Source organism: Anoplolepis gracilipes, chromosome 4 (assembly GCF_047496725.1).
Source record: "Anoplolepis gracilipes chromosome 4, ASM4749672v1, whole genome shotgun sequence".
Classification (NCBI taxonomy): domain Eukaryota; kingdom Metazoa; phylum Arthropoda; class Insecta; order Hymenoptera; family Formicidae; genus Anoplolepis; species Anoplolepis gracilipes.
The window spans coordinates 3,995,261-4,009,857 of record NC_132973.1 but is presented as its reverse complement, the minus strand read 5'-3'; the positions used below and the strand labels follow the sequence as shown (position 1 = coordinate 4,009,857).

The 14,597-nt window shown below is 28.9% G+C and overlaps 1 protein-coding gene across 1 annotated transcript; it reads right to left on the bottom strand.

Moving 5' to 3' along the window:
* Positions 1 to 3,862: 3,862 nt before the first annotated feature.
* Positions 3,863 to 14,140, bottom strand: Ana3 (rotatin homolog anastral spindle 3). Its single transcript, XM_072891655.1, has 28 exons — positions 13,731 to 14,140; positions 13,432 to 13,616; positions 13,164 to 13,334; positions 12,931 to 13,076; positions 12,479 to 12,737; positions 12,223 to 12,381; positions 11,979 to 12,083; positions 11,382 to 11,903; positions 10,847 to 11,305; positions 10,528 to 10,737; positions 10,244 to 10,450; positions 9,910 to 10,083; positions 9,704 to 9,839; positions 9,294 to 9,524; positions 8,888 to 9,149; positions 8,520 to 8,695; positions 8,162 to 8,404; positions 7,824 to 8,047; positions 7,383 to 7,670; positions 6,935 to 7,172; positions 6,678 to 6,846; positions 6,403 to 6,599; positions 5,595 to 6,319; positions 5,307 to 5,511; positions 4,961 to 5,172; positions 4,707 to 4,847; positions 4,484 to 4,613; positions 3,863 to 4,408 (listed from the first exon to the last, which is right to left on the bottom strand). The coding sequence occupies exons 1-28, from the start codon at positions 13,774 to 13,776 to the stop codon at positions 4,134 to 4,136; spliced, it is 6,495 nt and encodes a 2,164-aa protein (XP_072747756.1). The 5' UTR covers positions 13,777 to 14,140; the 3' UTR covers positions 3,863 to 4,133.
* Positions 14,141 to 14,597: the final 457 nt, after the last annotated feature.

Genomic DNA, 14,597 nt, shown 5'->3' with positions numbered 1-14,597 from the left:
TCTTAAAAAAAATATGAGAGTCATTCATTCCGAGTCATTATTCTATGAAGTTCATCTCTTTCGCGAGGTTTATTTTTATTTATAATCACTTATTCATATAATCACATATAATATATATCATATATTTTACTAAAGAAAATCAAACTTTCATATTTCGCATTTTATCAATTTAAAAATAATAGATTAATGAAATTTTTACAATTAAAATATATGACACCAAACGCAACATATAATTCGGATAATTTTTGGTTTATTTTAATCATCATCAATAATTTTTAATTAAATAAGTATAATTATAATTTTGATTTACATATTTAAATTAAAAATTATATAAAAATCTAATAGAAATTTATAATTCATTCACAAATATTTTTTGATTTATTTCAAATATTATTTGATTACTTATAAATTACTTATTGTTAATTATTTTGTTATAGTTATCAATTATTTAATATTATTATTAAATCTTTTAAAGTTAGATTATTGAGAAATCTTAAAAAATTAAATAATTGAGATCAAAATTCATATTTTAACCGAATAAATTAAATAGAATAATATAGAATAAATACACATATATAATAAAAAAATTTTTGTAATAAATAAATATTAAAATATTAAATTGTATTTAATAAATCAATTTTTAAGAGTAATGATAAAATAAAATAATTAGAATATCTGTTCTCTCTTTTTTTTCTTCCCTATGATAGAATGAAAAGCCAAACACGTATAATATACAGGAATAATTAAATATTAGTTACTACGAAAGAGAGAATATTATATAATTATTTTCAGTGATGATAAAAAATTATGGATGTAGCACACGGACATGGACCGATTGGTTGCATCTCCAATGCAATTAAATATTAATATAATTATATAATAATATAATATAATATTCAATACAATCTGTTTTGCTATTATAGAAATTTATCATACTATGTTAAGGATTAAATAAATATTCTATCTTTTTTTTTGTCGTAACTATTTAATTATTCTTATATATTACCCGTATAATGTTTATCTTTTTCTATCAGGAAGAAAGAGAGGAGAAAAGAAAAAGGAGAAAAAGATATTCTATTATATCTTTTAATCATCTTTAAACTTTTAAAACCTTTGTGAAAATGATTTGAGGAGTCTTAATTCGCAATAATACAAGATTTGGGAATTCGTGATCACATATATTTTATTTACGTATTTCGAAATCCTTTTAGACATATTTTAACACGTTAAGTTTTGTTTATTATTATTATTGTATATTATCGTCGTGAAAAACGTTTATGAAAAGCGTTTACGGCGCGTTCGACTTCGAGGTGACCGAACGCAAGACGCACGTGCCGGCGCCGGCGCCGGAGTAAAGACACGTGCGCACATTAGGCCCGCCAGACTCGGAATGAATGACTCGCGGCTGTCATGAGTCACGTACGCGACGGTCTCTCCCCTCTCTTACTGCGCGGCGCATGACGTCAAGTATGTTATTTTCTCACTCTCACTCTCACTCTCACTCTCTCTCTCTTTCTTCTCGCACCAAACGAATAACAAATACTATCGTATTACGTGTATGATAATATATAATATTATCATACACGTAATAAAATTTGACGCATTAAAGTATATACATCAAGTGATTCTAAAATACATGTAAAATTTCTTACCTAAAATGATATTATTATTCGATATATATTTAACGCGTTTTAAAATGTGCGTATGTGAAATGCGATTACGATGAAATGCGTAAAGTTACTTACCAAAAATCTTATAACTTACTACATAACTGTGTACAATGATTCTATTTCCTAATTACATTTATTATAATAAATACATTTTGTAATGAAAATTATTATATATATGTTAATGATGTTAAAGATTATTTGTGAAGAAATGGAAACAACTACATACATATGCATAAGTATATGCTTATTAGACATAAATTGAAATGTAAAAGTTAATAGTAAAAAAATATGTGGAAATTTACTGCGTGTAAATTACTGAAAATAACTCTATGCTATTGTAGAAATTTATCATATTAATTATATTAAATAAATATTCTCTCTCTCATAATAATTATTTAATTTATTATTTCTATGTATTACATGTGTTTTTGTCTTTTTCTATATGAGAAAGAAAGAGAAAAAGAGAGAGAAAAGAATAGATAATATTCTACTATATGTATATAGATACTTTCCCAGGTAGCACTGTTCGTTTTATAAACGTTTTCTAAACGTATCTAATACGAAAAGATACGTTTAGAAAACGTTATGAAACGTTTATTAAACGAACATGTGCTACTTGGGTTTATTCTATCATTGCTTTTAAAAATTAATTTTTTAAATACAATTTAATATTTTAATATTTATTTATTATAAATTGTTTTTATTATATACATATATATGTATGTATGTGTGTGTATGTGTGTGTGTATGTTTATTATAGATTATTCTATTTAATTTATTTGATTAAAATATAAATTTTGATCTCAATTTATAAATAAATTTTAATAATAATAATTATATAATAATTAACAATATAATTTACAAGTAATATACATCAATCAAAAAATATTGGAAAATAAATTATGAGTTTTTATCAGATTTTTATAAAATGTTGAATTAAATATGTAAGTAAAATTATAATTACATAGGTATGTAATTAAAAGTTACTGATTAAAATTGAAAAACTATTGATTAATATGGGATTTAAAATTATTTTCAAACCGATAAAATGCCGGAATTTCGTTTTAGACGTATTTATAATGTTATCGTCGCAAAAAGGGTTGGCGGTGCACTCGACCTCGAAGTGACCGAACGCGAGACGCACGTGCCGGCGTCAGTATGTAATAATTCTAAGCATGTAAACTTCTTTAACTAAAATGATATTAGTTCAATACATTTAACACGCTTTAAAGCGTGTATGTGAAACGCGATTACGAAATATAATATGCGTAAAAAATAAGCAATCTTACGACTTGCTGTGTACAAACTGTACAATGATTCTATTTCCTTATTTTACATTTCGTATTATTTATTTATTACATTTATTATAATGAACATTGTAATACAAATTATAATGATATATTAATGATTATTTGTGAAAAATAAAAATCTCCTATTATGGACACACGCATAAATATATTTATTAAATATAACTGAATGTAAATTTGATAATGAAAAATATGTAGAAATTTACTGTGTATAAATACATTTACCAAATATAACTCTATACTAGTATAAAAATTGTATAAAAATTCATCATATTATATTGACATATATAATTTCTTTCCCTTCTTATGGATTTCTGTCTTTAGAGAGAAAAAGAAAACGAATTAATCGCATTTAGTCGAAGTGGCCTTCAGGCTTCTTTCTGGTGTTATTTATCACAGAATTCTTCTTGCACCTTTCGATATATATTTCTTAACTTGATCGATAACGATATGAAGAATAAAAATTAATTAATAAAACGAATAAAAAAATTTATCTTTACAAATCTAAGAATTTTTTAAAAATAATTTTTAACAGAAATAAATAAAACAATATAGAAAAAAAGCGTAAAAATATAGAAAATGTACTTTTTTATTTCTTTACTATATACTTTTCTCATTTATTACTAATCTTTTTTCTATACCTAGTCATAGATTTTTCGAAAGTAAAAGTCTAATCCAAATAAATTTGCATAAAAAGCACACACAAAGAACTTAATCAAATAACGTACTTAAATATAAAAATGTCTTAACATATCTTAATTAAAAAATGCAATATATTTTTTAGATACAAAAAGTCAGTTTCATTAGTTTTTCTTTGCATATGTACAGACTTTTTATAAATTCTTCTGAATAAAAGATAGAATATATTTAGACAATTAAGCATGTTTGCATAGATAAGTTAACATTTATATATAAATTTATGTAGAACATGTAGATTTGTTACAAAAGGAATCATTGATAAACAAATGTATGTTGCTTAATTACCTAAATTGACATTTTATAGATTACTGTATTTATCCAAAATGTGTCTCTAATAAAAACTATACAACACTATGTATATAAAAAATATTACATCATTGGGTTATTTTACAAATCAATGTAAATTATAAGTAATTATGTACAACATTCGAATGTTTGGTAAAATTGCAATTAAATTTTATGTGCCACTGTTCTTTACTTCGACTGGGCTGAGAATGGTGAGAACATACTGCAGAATCTTGACTAGTTCCTGCTCCTGTTTACTGGCATCAATATTCGACAATGTAAATCTACCAAGAGCTTCTCGAATGCTCTGTGAAAATCCTGCGCTTCTAATAATGAGTTTTCCCTTTTGATTATTGCTGATTAAGGACCATAACATAGAACCGGCCAAGTTGATTTCGCAAGGCGATCCATTTTTAAAGATATCGTGTAAAAAATTGATAAAGTCCACTAAAAAATAATAAAGATATATATGACACAGTCTATAGTAAATAAATTAGTACTGACATTAATTTATGAATTTACCTGAACTAAGGAGTCGAGCTCTGTTCGTTATGTTGAATGCTAAATTGCGTAGAATCGATATTGCGAGAACTTTGTTCGATGATGATGAACACTTTGCCAAGTGTATTAAAACATCTAGAGCATCAGTAGCCTAAAATATTACAATATACATGTATTTATTTAAAGAACTAGTACATATCTATTTTCTGTTTTTATATATATATATTTTTTTACGTATTTTTACCTTTGGTACACATAACTGTCCTTCTTCATAATAAGTAAAATCTATTAAAAATTCTAGGCAATACATCTCTACTAATGGCCACGGCTTTACCCTTTTAGTAATAATAGGATGTATTTTAGTAAAAAATTGAAGAAGATTACTCTGTAAAATAAATAATTTTTTAATTCATAATTTATAACTTACGACCAATATATTCATTTAAACTCTCTCGTGTTTTATCTTTATCTGATATAATAAGAATGGACAATTATTACCTTTGAAATACAGACTCTACACTCGTGAACATGCACCGCATTTCGTAAAATATGAAAAGCAAAGTGCATCTTGTGATTATCGAAAATTTGACCAGCTCTTTCGATTTCTTTGCTCACCACTTGTATGATAATGTGTATCAACGCGAGCGTATTTGGCGTTTTCCTTAATCCGCTTCCCGGCAATATTGTAGTTAATGTTAAAGATTGCGCGGCTGAAAAAAGTACAACAAAATCGGATTAACTAAAAAAATTACATAATAAATAAAAAAATATATAAACATTTATTTATACATATTTATCAATGGTTTTAACAATACTTTAGTGCCATATTAATCCATTATCTTACCAACGTTACATTTTGTTGTGAATGTCGCCAACAATTTCAAGGCAGATATTGACACTGTTTTATTTAATGCTATCCAGGCCCATAGTTTGTGCACTACATCTGCTAAACCTTCCTTCGTTAGGCTTTCCTTAACGTTTGCATCTCCATACATAAAGTTCATCAGAAGTATGAAAATACTGTTCACATCACGTAACAGAGGATGAGTCTGTGCGATAAAAAAGGTGATTTTTTTATAGAAATTGCAAGGATAGCAGATATTTCTAGAAAAAAATTTTAATATTTTCTTACCTTCTTTTCTACTTGTTTCTTATAAAGTTCAAATGGTTGAAGATTTAACTTAACATACAGTTCTTTGAGAATCATCAATGCCGTCTCAGGAAGATTACCCTGCAGTGCAGTTTGTTTTGCTTCCTTCGACACATACAATAAATTAGTCAGTGCACCTATAATAAGATCTTTATCCTCCGACTGTTTGCAATTTTTTTTGGATTTCGCATAATTATGAGCAATGAAAAGATGTAGCAAGAGCCCGCATAATTCACCTCCTATTGTAATATGTTCTTGATTCAGTGATTTGTCTATCGAATGTGATTTTTTTTCACTTTCGTTCGATTTTTTGGAATGCACGTTCGCATCTCTTATCGACAATTTGTTCACGCTGGATATGACGTCTCGCAAATTATTGCTCTTGTTTTCAATTGCGACACGCGTATCGAGTACCGTATCGAGTGTTGTCCGTAATAAAGAGACGTCGCTTTTCCCCAGCGAGTCTTTCTGAATCTCCTGGGAGAGTAGAAAGGCTAAACAACCGATGGCACTCATTCTCAGATCTGTCGTCGAGTCTTTTATCGCAAAATAAATGGAAACCATTACAGTTTCTGGCCCGCATAATTCCAGCGCGTTTTGAATGGCTTCGAAATGTTGGTCTTCCGTTAATGAAAGCATAGCTATAAAGTTATAGATTTCCGTCCACAGTCTATTGCGTAGGTACATCAAGCGTGGTTCGGCAGCTTCTATATAAATAAGTTATGGAAGCAAATATTAAAAGAATATTAAAAGGATTTATATTTAAAATAAATTTGCAATATATACTTACGATACAAATCTATATTTAAATAGCAGAATAAAGTGTAAAGCGAGTCCGAGGAAAAAAGAACGACCGCTGTGTATTCGTTGCTGTGCGTAAGGCAATTTGTTAGAACTGTACAGATGTTAATATACATTTCCAATACATCGGCATAATGGCTTAAATTCTTCCTGCTTTCGTTATTTTTTGGAATTTCTTTAAAACACCTTGAAACAAAAGAGAATAAATAAAATAAGTTGAAAATAATTTGTATGTTTTATATACAGATTTTTTCATATACATACCCAAATAAATACTTATCAATAGAATGTTCATAAATTTGTCGAACTACTTCGTGTAGTCCGATGAATATTAAATTGTTCAATAAATGACAAGCAGCTGTAATGAGCGAAGGTGTCGCGATTAACTGAATAGAACTATCCACGTCTGTTATTTCCGAATCTCTGCCGGAAACTAAACTCGATATAAAAAAAATTATAAATTATATAAAACAGATATACATATCACTAAAAAAAGATAAAAAATTAAATAATGTAATTACATGCTTGTAATTCATCCTGACAGTTGTATAGATATGATACGATGCGCGGTACCAGTGAAAAACAACCAGATTGCGTACTCTGTATGAAAGTTATTTTGCCATTATTTCTTTGATATTCCGACTGTTCTGCATCTAAAGTGGTCGACGTATAAATGTTGGAACACAGGATACCAATTTCATGATAGATATTGCATTGCTCGACATATATTATAATGGCTTGTGATTGTAAAGAATCATCCTGCATAAAAGAAAAATTTCAATTAAAAATCAAGATAATTTTTTAAAATATATACACATTTTCCAAAGAAAAGATATGTATAAATTTTTACATAAATTCAAATATATAGACACACGAATACATTATTTAATAGCAAGGAAAATAAAGTCCGAAGTTTAAGACTAAATGTCTTTACATTTTTATTTAGAGATATGGTCTCTTTGCACTTACACATTGATAAGTCACCGAATTCTTCAGCATATTGCAAAATGCGATACATGCTTGTTCTCTAACTAAACAAGCTTCTTCTCTGTTCGCGATGCATTGAAGTAATGTATGACATAGATCACTCGGCGCCATAGCAATTGCATTTAGAAGTTGCGACGCAGTGTGTACTGTGTTCATCAGACCTGCCAGTAATTGCAAAGCCGAAGCGCGTACCAAGGGATCTCGATTTTGCCATAACATAGGCAACCAATTAATAGAGCGACCCTCTTCATGCCAAAATACTATCCATGACTGAAATAATATAATAATTATTCACTTTTGTTGAAATTAATAATTAATCGGCTATGCAAAAAATGATTATTAAAAAATTATATCGAGGATTAATTTTAGTAATCGATAAATATATCGTTCTCGATAGACATTAAATCGAAGATATATACTTACATTTTTATTAAAATGCACTTGCATCTGATGTAACAAGTGATTAAGACATATTATTGAGTTTCTTGTTATCGATAAACCCATAAAACTAACTGTACCAGCACCATGAAAGGACACAATTGGTTCTATAAGCGTGTTGCAAAGAGACAATAATAAGGTCTTATGATTTCCCCATTCGCATTGTCCGATTAAATATGTTAAACATGTTAGCAACCAATCGAGATATGCTATAACAAATAAAAAAGGAAAAAAATTATGACATTAAGTTTCGTAGAAATCAATTTTCTATAACAAAATTTTTTGTTTAAATTACAATTTGAACAAATCTAATAAATACTAACCGAGATTGTAAAAATGTTGCTGATCTCCGAAACATAGTGTCGAAACAACAAACTCTACAAATTTAATCCAAGTATTCTTAGGTTCCTCATTGGATTTCTGCATCTTTTCGATCGCGGAACATGTACGTACTAATTTAAGTATAGATTGATGTACATTCTGATTATCGACTTCCAAGTTCTTAAATAAATCTGCCAACGACCTTGTCATGTTTTTCATAATCTTACTGATCCACGATCCTTTTCCTGAGAATTAGAAAAGATTTAGCATCATTCTAATATAATTTTCACTGAAGAAACAACGATATCGAAAGATAATGTTATTTAAAATCTAATATAATGTTATTTAACATCTTTTTACCTTTTTTCGTCACATTTAGATATAATTGCAAAAAGATTAAAACGTCTACAAATAAGTCGCAGTCCTCTTTACTAGTGGGATGTGATAATAAAAATCGTTCGAACGTTTGTTCCCAAGGTAGTGAATCCATATCTTTTTCATTATTACGTTGTAGTATTTTGTAAAATTTTAGATACCTAAAAAATAAAATAAAATTAGTAAATAATGCATGCTCCTTTTATATATATATATATAAAAGGAGCATGCATTATTTACTAATTTTATTTTACTAATTTTATATATATATATATAATATATATATTTAGCTTTTGATTTAAAGTCAAAATATATTTATATAGGAAAGATTATTGTTATATATAATAACTTACATTGTGAGATAATCTAATGCACATGTAACACTATAGTGTGCAGTAGAATTTTGGATATTGTAGAGTTGCTGTTGACAACAATATTGAGGAAAGCTATATTGCAGAGAGAGGAAATCCTTTTCAAGAATCATCAATTTTTGTGTGATTTCAGAATTCTTTAAATCATCCAAGCTTTTCCATAACATATTTATGCCATCATTCCATTCCCATGCCCAATATTGTCTAATGAAAGTTAAGGCTACTGGATTGTTACCATGAAGTACTAAAAATTGAAAAAGATTGTTTGCTAGTTTTAACTCCATGATTTGAAGATAGCAAAAAGCTTTTCATGCCAAAATCAATTTTTTTTCCAGTTGTGTGAAATAATTTATTACTACAATTATAGATATTATATCTATAAACTTACATGATATATCAGATCGTCTGTGTAAACTCGTTTTCCAATGAGATTTGCACTCAAACGGCAATTTCATATTTGTCACAACAATATAAGGTAACGAAATATGTGATGCAATACTGTTTTCCATTAATGTTGCTTTTTCACTAACTCTTATAATGTGCTCGCTATAAAGAAGTAAACACAGCAGTTGCGCGCCATCGGTTTTTACACATTCGTTGTTTGGAAATAGAAAAAGACCTAATACAGAAATTTTTATACATTTTTTGAATTAAATTTATTATAAATTATAAATTATAAATTATTATAAATTATATTATATTATAAATTATAAAACAAAAATAACAATGGAATATTATTAAATATTTGTCTTTGATACTTTTTGAACAAAATGAGATTGTATGATAAACTATACATACTTCTTATAATATTAAAGAGAACATTGGCGCTGAGAGATAACTCGTGTCGTATAGAACATTCAAAAAAGGCCAGCAGTTTTAATATGCTGATTATTGGTATCACAGAATCTGGATAATTTATATAGTCTTTCTCAATCTAAAAGTAATGGTTTCAAATAAAAGAAACGTGATTATAATATTCTCTTTTATAAAGTACAATAGCTTACCAGAGCTTTGTTGAAAATGTCCAAGATTAAAGGCAATCCACCTTGATTAATGAATAATTTGTGCAGAGAAGTATCAGAAAGCATCACGCTAATTTGTACTAATGCGGATTTCCGTATTTTCGGATCGACGTTTGGTTCATTCAACATTTCCAATACTGACAACATGTTGCTCCTCTGAAAATGAAATATTTTTATTAGAATAATTTCTAAAATCATATATCTTTAAAAGAATTTTATTTGAATACAAAAGACTAGTATAGGACTAATATATGTCAAGTAGAAATAAATCAAGATTATAAAAGACTTCTAAATATTCTGAATGTAAATATGTAACCTGATAATTGCCTTCTGATCGCTTAACGAACGTTTTACGTTCAAATATGCAGAGTGAACTGAGAGGTAAGCCGTGTAAAGATGACAAACGTGGTAATTTTTGAACAGAATCATTTTCTTTGCCAAGAAGCCAGATTAAGCGACATAATGCTTCTTCCCGTATATCACTGTTAGGTGAATAGAGAAATCTTAAATTGCCTTTTAACACCTGAAATCAAAAGTTGTGTAGCACGACAAAGAATGTAATGTAATATGGAAAATATATCTTCAATTATGTCAAATTACCTCGATAAATGGCAATTGTATACTGTTGGAAACATCAGGATCAAATATCTTGGTTACACACTGACCTAAAACTGTATGGGTATCAGCATGACACTGCAAAAGATAGAGTACAGGAACAAGAGCTTCTAAAGTTTTTAACCATCCAGTTTCGCCCATTTGTATGCTTCCTTTCAGAATAAACACTAACATGTCTTTTGATATCTCATTTATCTAAATATCAAACCAATAAAAAAAGCACTGTGAAACTAAACACATAACACTTTGTAATAGTATTTGAAAAATATATATATTTTAATTAAAATATATAAACTTTTATTACCCTACTATCCTCGCTCATCGCACCGTGAGAGATAATTTCGGTCAAAACATTCGGTTCAAGTAAAAACATCAAGTTTTTCCATGATAGTTTGTCTTTGTTATATTCTACTCCCAAAATATTTTTAACCAGAATATGGCACTCGACATATGTCGCATGCTGAACATTTACATCTCCATTTGCTAATAAATTTAATATCAGTTTTGTTGCTAGTGCATAGTCTTCATTACTCAGAGAATATCTCGAAATATCTTGTAGAAACTTTACAGCAATCTTTACAATAGTTAAATTTTTATGATATGACAAACTCAACTTAGATGTGTATAACATTTTTAAAGTCTCTGAAGGCGATTGTTCCAATGAACCTTTTAATACAGAGATAGCTGCGTGCATAGACTTTGCAACAGTTTTAGTTTCATCATATAATTTTATCAACTCTATCTGATTAGCCCCTTGAAATTGCTGCAAATAAAAAAAAATTGTATTACTAATCAATATTATGATAAATGAAATAGAAAAATATAATAAAGTTACTTACACGAGTATATTCCAAGAGCATGGAATGTAATGCTGGATACAATAGGTATATCGGAGCATCCATTATAGCATTTGCTATAGACGCCTTTAAACTATTTGGTATAACAGTGTCTGCCAGTTCCAATGGTACAATACTGCTCAATAATCTCATAGTAATGGTGGTAAGATGCAAGTATGTTATCCTCAAGTAATCCACATTACTACAGTTTTCAAAGTACTCCATCACCTCCCCCATTAAATTAAATAGCGCTTTCAAATCAGCGTTTATCTTCAATGCTGTACCATCATTGCAGAGCCAGATATTCGGCATTATACTAATTATAAGCAATTGTACTAATTCGTGAGTTAAATCTGTGATGTACTTGATGTTTCGTAGAGGAAAAGTGGAGTCGACAGGTAAACTTAACTGATTAAGAACAAGTTTTAGAGACTCTATACAATAAACTGGCAGAAGCATTTGTTGCAATTGCAAGACAGAATCGTCGACATTTTCGCTGATACTCTGACTCCTATCGCTAGTTCCCTAGAAGATAGTATTGTACAATTATAAAATATTAAGAATATGATAAACTTGATAAAAAATTTAAATGATACTTGCTGCTGATTGATATGCTTGATAGTTTGCCTCGGGTAAACCACCATCCGGACCATCTCCAGCTTCCGAAGATGTGTAAACATTGCTATCCAATTTACTAGCTAATAACTGTGTAAATAAAAATATTATTAAAGATACATAGTCAATAAGTAAAAAACTTGATAATTATGTTCTAAGAAATATTAATTTTTTGTATCAAAAAAAGGAAAATATAATTATTAATTGTTATTATTACATTTTTATTTACCTTTTGCTTTTTATTTGCCACACATGGTTCACAATAATAGTAAATACGAAACTTTAGAGACCGCGTCAGTTTACGCAAGGTTCTTAACACAGTTGGAACCACAGATCTGATGTTAGTTTCTGACATGTTAGTGCTTGACTTAAGAAGCCCATGAAGTATCTGTAATGTTATTTTGGATTACACATATAGCGGCATTTGGATTATATATTTCTACTCAGAACAATAAATATGTAATTTATAAAGAGAAGCCGTTTACCATAATTATGGCTGGTCGTTGAAGAAAAACCTCTGCTGGAAAATCTTGCATCATAACATTTGTTATAAATTGACATGTATGTAATATATGATTAATATCAATAATATTATTAAGAGCTTCTTCAACCGCAGTAAGTACTCCTTTGTCTGACGTAACCAGTGGCTGCCATGGCATTATTAGCCATTTTATACCACTTTCTGTCATCTCAGAAACTTGTACGCCATTCTCGCGTTCCAATGTTATATCAAGTGGTATTGTACTACACATACAAATGTATATACATATATATATATATATATTAATTTTGTATTGCATACACAGCTATATACATTTAGAAAAAAACATTTTTCTCAGTATCTTTTTCTTATAATTTAGCTACTGTTGAAATTTTTCTAATGCTTAACAATGCTGTAACAATAATAGATTTCTAACTTTTGTGTCAATGATCTTACCTATCCAAGATAGATGGCAGATTGAATACACTGTGTAAATCATCATGATCTTTTCTTTCATAATCCTTATTTTTATATCTAGTATAATTTTGTGTTTGTGTTATATATCTATCAAAGTCTGAACATACTGCATTTAAAGACGAATCCTACAATGTGACTATATTTATTTCTTTCCATGTATATATATGAATAAAAAATAATATAAAAAGTAATATATATAAATATTTTCACACCTTTTTATTTACATTTGAGACATCTATCTGATTTCTTTCTGAATGAATAACAGCTTCCTCAATTTCGTCCAATTTTGCATACCATTCAGGAGAGAGCTTTCTTCTTAATTCGTAAAGTTCATTTTGAAACTTTAATTTGCCAAATGCATTCAAGTAACTTTTTGCATCTGTCTTAAAGTAAAGATTGTACATTAAATAAAATACAACAAGTTCTCCATAATAAAATGTTTCAGATTAACTTGTCATATAAGCGAAATAGCCCAAGTACCTTTGCCAACCGCAATAATAAATTCAGTACTTTCTCTGGCTGTGGAGCAAGCTCAAACAAAAACCAATTGAATAGCCTCTGAATGATCTCTCTTTTGACAGCGTCGCAGTCGCATACGAAACCAAGATCGTATTTGGAAATAATATTATCCAAAGCTCGTAATCGTATTTCATCGATTGTATGGCCTAAAAGCAACGTTAAAGTATATCGCGAAAAAAAATTTATATATATATTGCGAAAAGATACATGAATGTTTGTTCTGGTTTAAATAATTAATCGCATCCTCTTGCGTCGCTTACCTAATTTTTTAACATGTACAGATGTTATTCCGGCGGTGGCTAACATTATAAATAAATAAAATAGTCTGTCAGACTGTTATCGTAGAGGTTATCTGTCACACGTATAAACTTTGTAAATTTAACCGCCAAATTCACAGCGGCACTGTCATTTTTCGAAGTGTCGAGCGATCGCAGCGACCAATAGTGGTCGCTCGTAGAATTAATTATCATTACATATCGGTAACAATGTGCATGTACTTTACCAACAGCGACAAACTTCATTTTTCTCTTTGCGCGTAAAAAATGGCGCGTATATACAAGTTCTACGGTCATATTTCTCGTGACAACGTTGATACCGTGCGCATGCGCCGCAAAGCGTTCAATCAAATTTCATGCGGCATCGCGCGATATATTATTATATTTAGCGAGAGAGAAAATTTTTGCGGAAATTTATGACATATATTATCTAAAAATCTAAACAAATATCAAGTTATTTTATGGTTGTGCAAAAAAATAATAAAAAGGAACTGGAACGGTTTCTACTGCGACCTTTTAGCAATCAACAACAACGAAGATTTCTCAAAGGATTTCTCCGTTTAATCGTCTTATGAAATTTTACAAGGATAATTCGAAGCATATGCCTTTCGCTAAACGAGGTACGTGTAGATATTACAATCGGTTTAATTTTACGACACTGAATTACATAATTATGTACACATCATTTAACTGCATATAAACATACAAAAGGTTTTAAGATTAATCATCGAGTCGTTGATAAATCGCCACCGAAATATTACCGCCTTTAGCACCAGAGCTCGACTTCTCGAACATAACTTTGCTCGATAACTTTTGGTATACCGGGTATCTATAAAGCTCGAAGCTTTATCG

Bases quoted from the DNA above. Each gene is read 5' to 3' on its own strand.
- Ana3 (XM_072891655.1), bottom strand. From the start codon at position 13,776: ATGTTAGCCACCGCCGGAATAACATCTGTACATGTTAAAAAATTAG. The intron at 12,738-12,930 runs GTAAGATCATTG...TTGTATGTGTAG, and splicing joins CTGCCATCTATCTTGGATAG to TACAATACCACTTGATATAA. The intron at 4,614-4,706 runs GTAAAAATACGT...GTAATATTTTAG, and splicing joins GACAGTTATGTGTACCAAAG to GCTACTGATGCTCTAGATGT.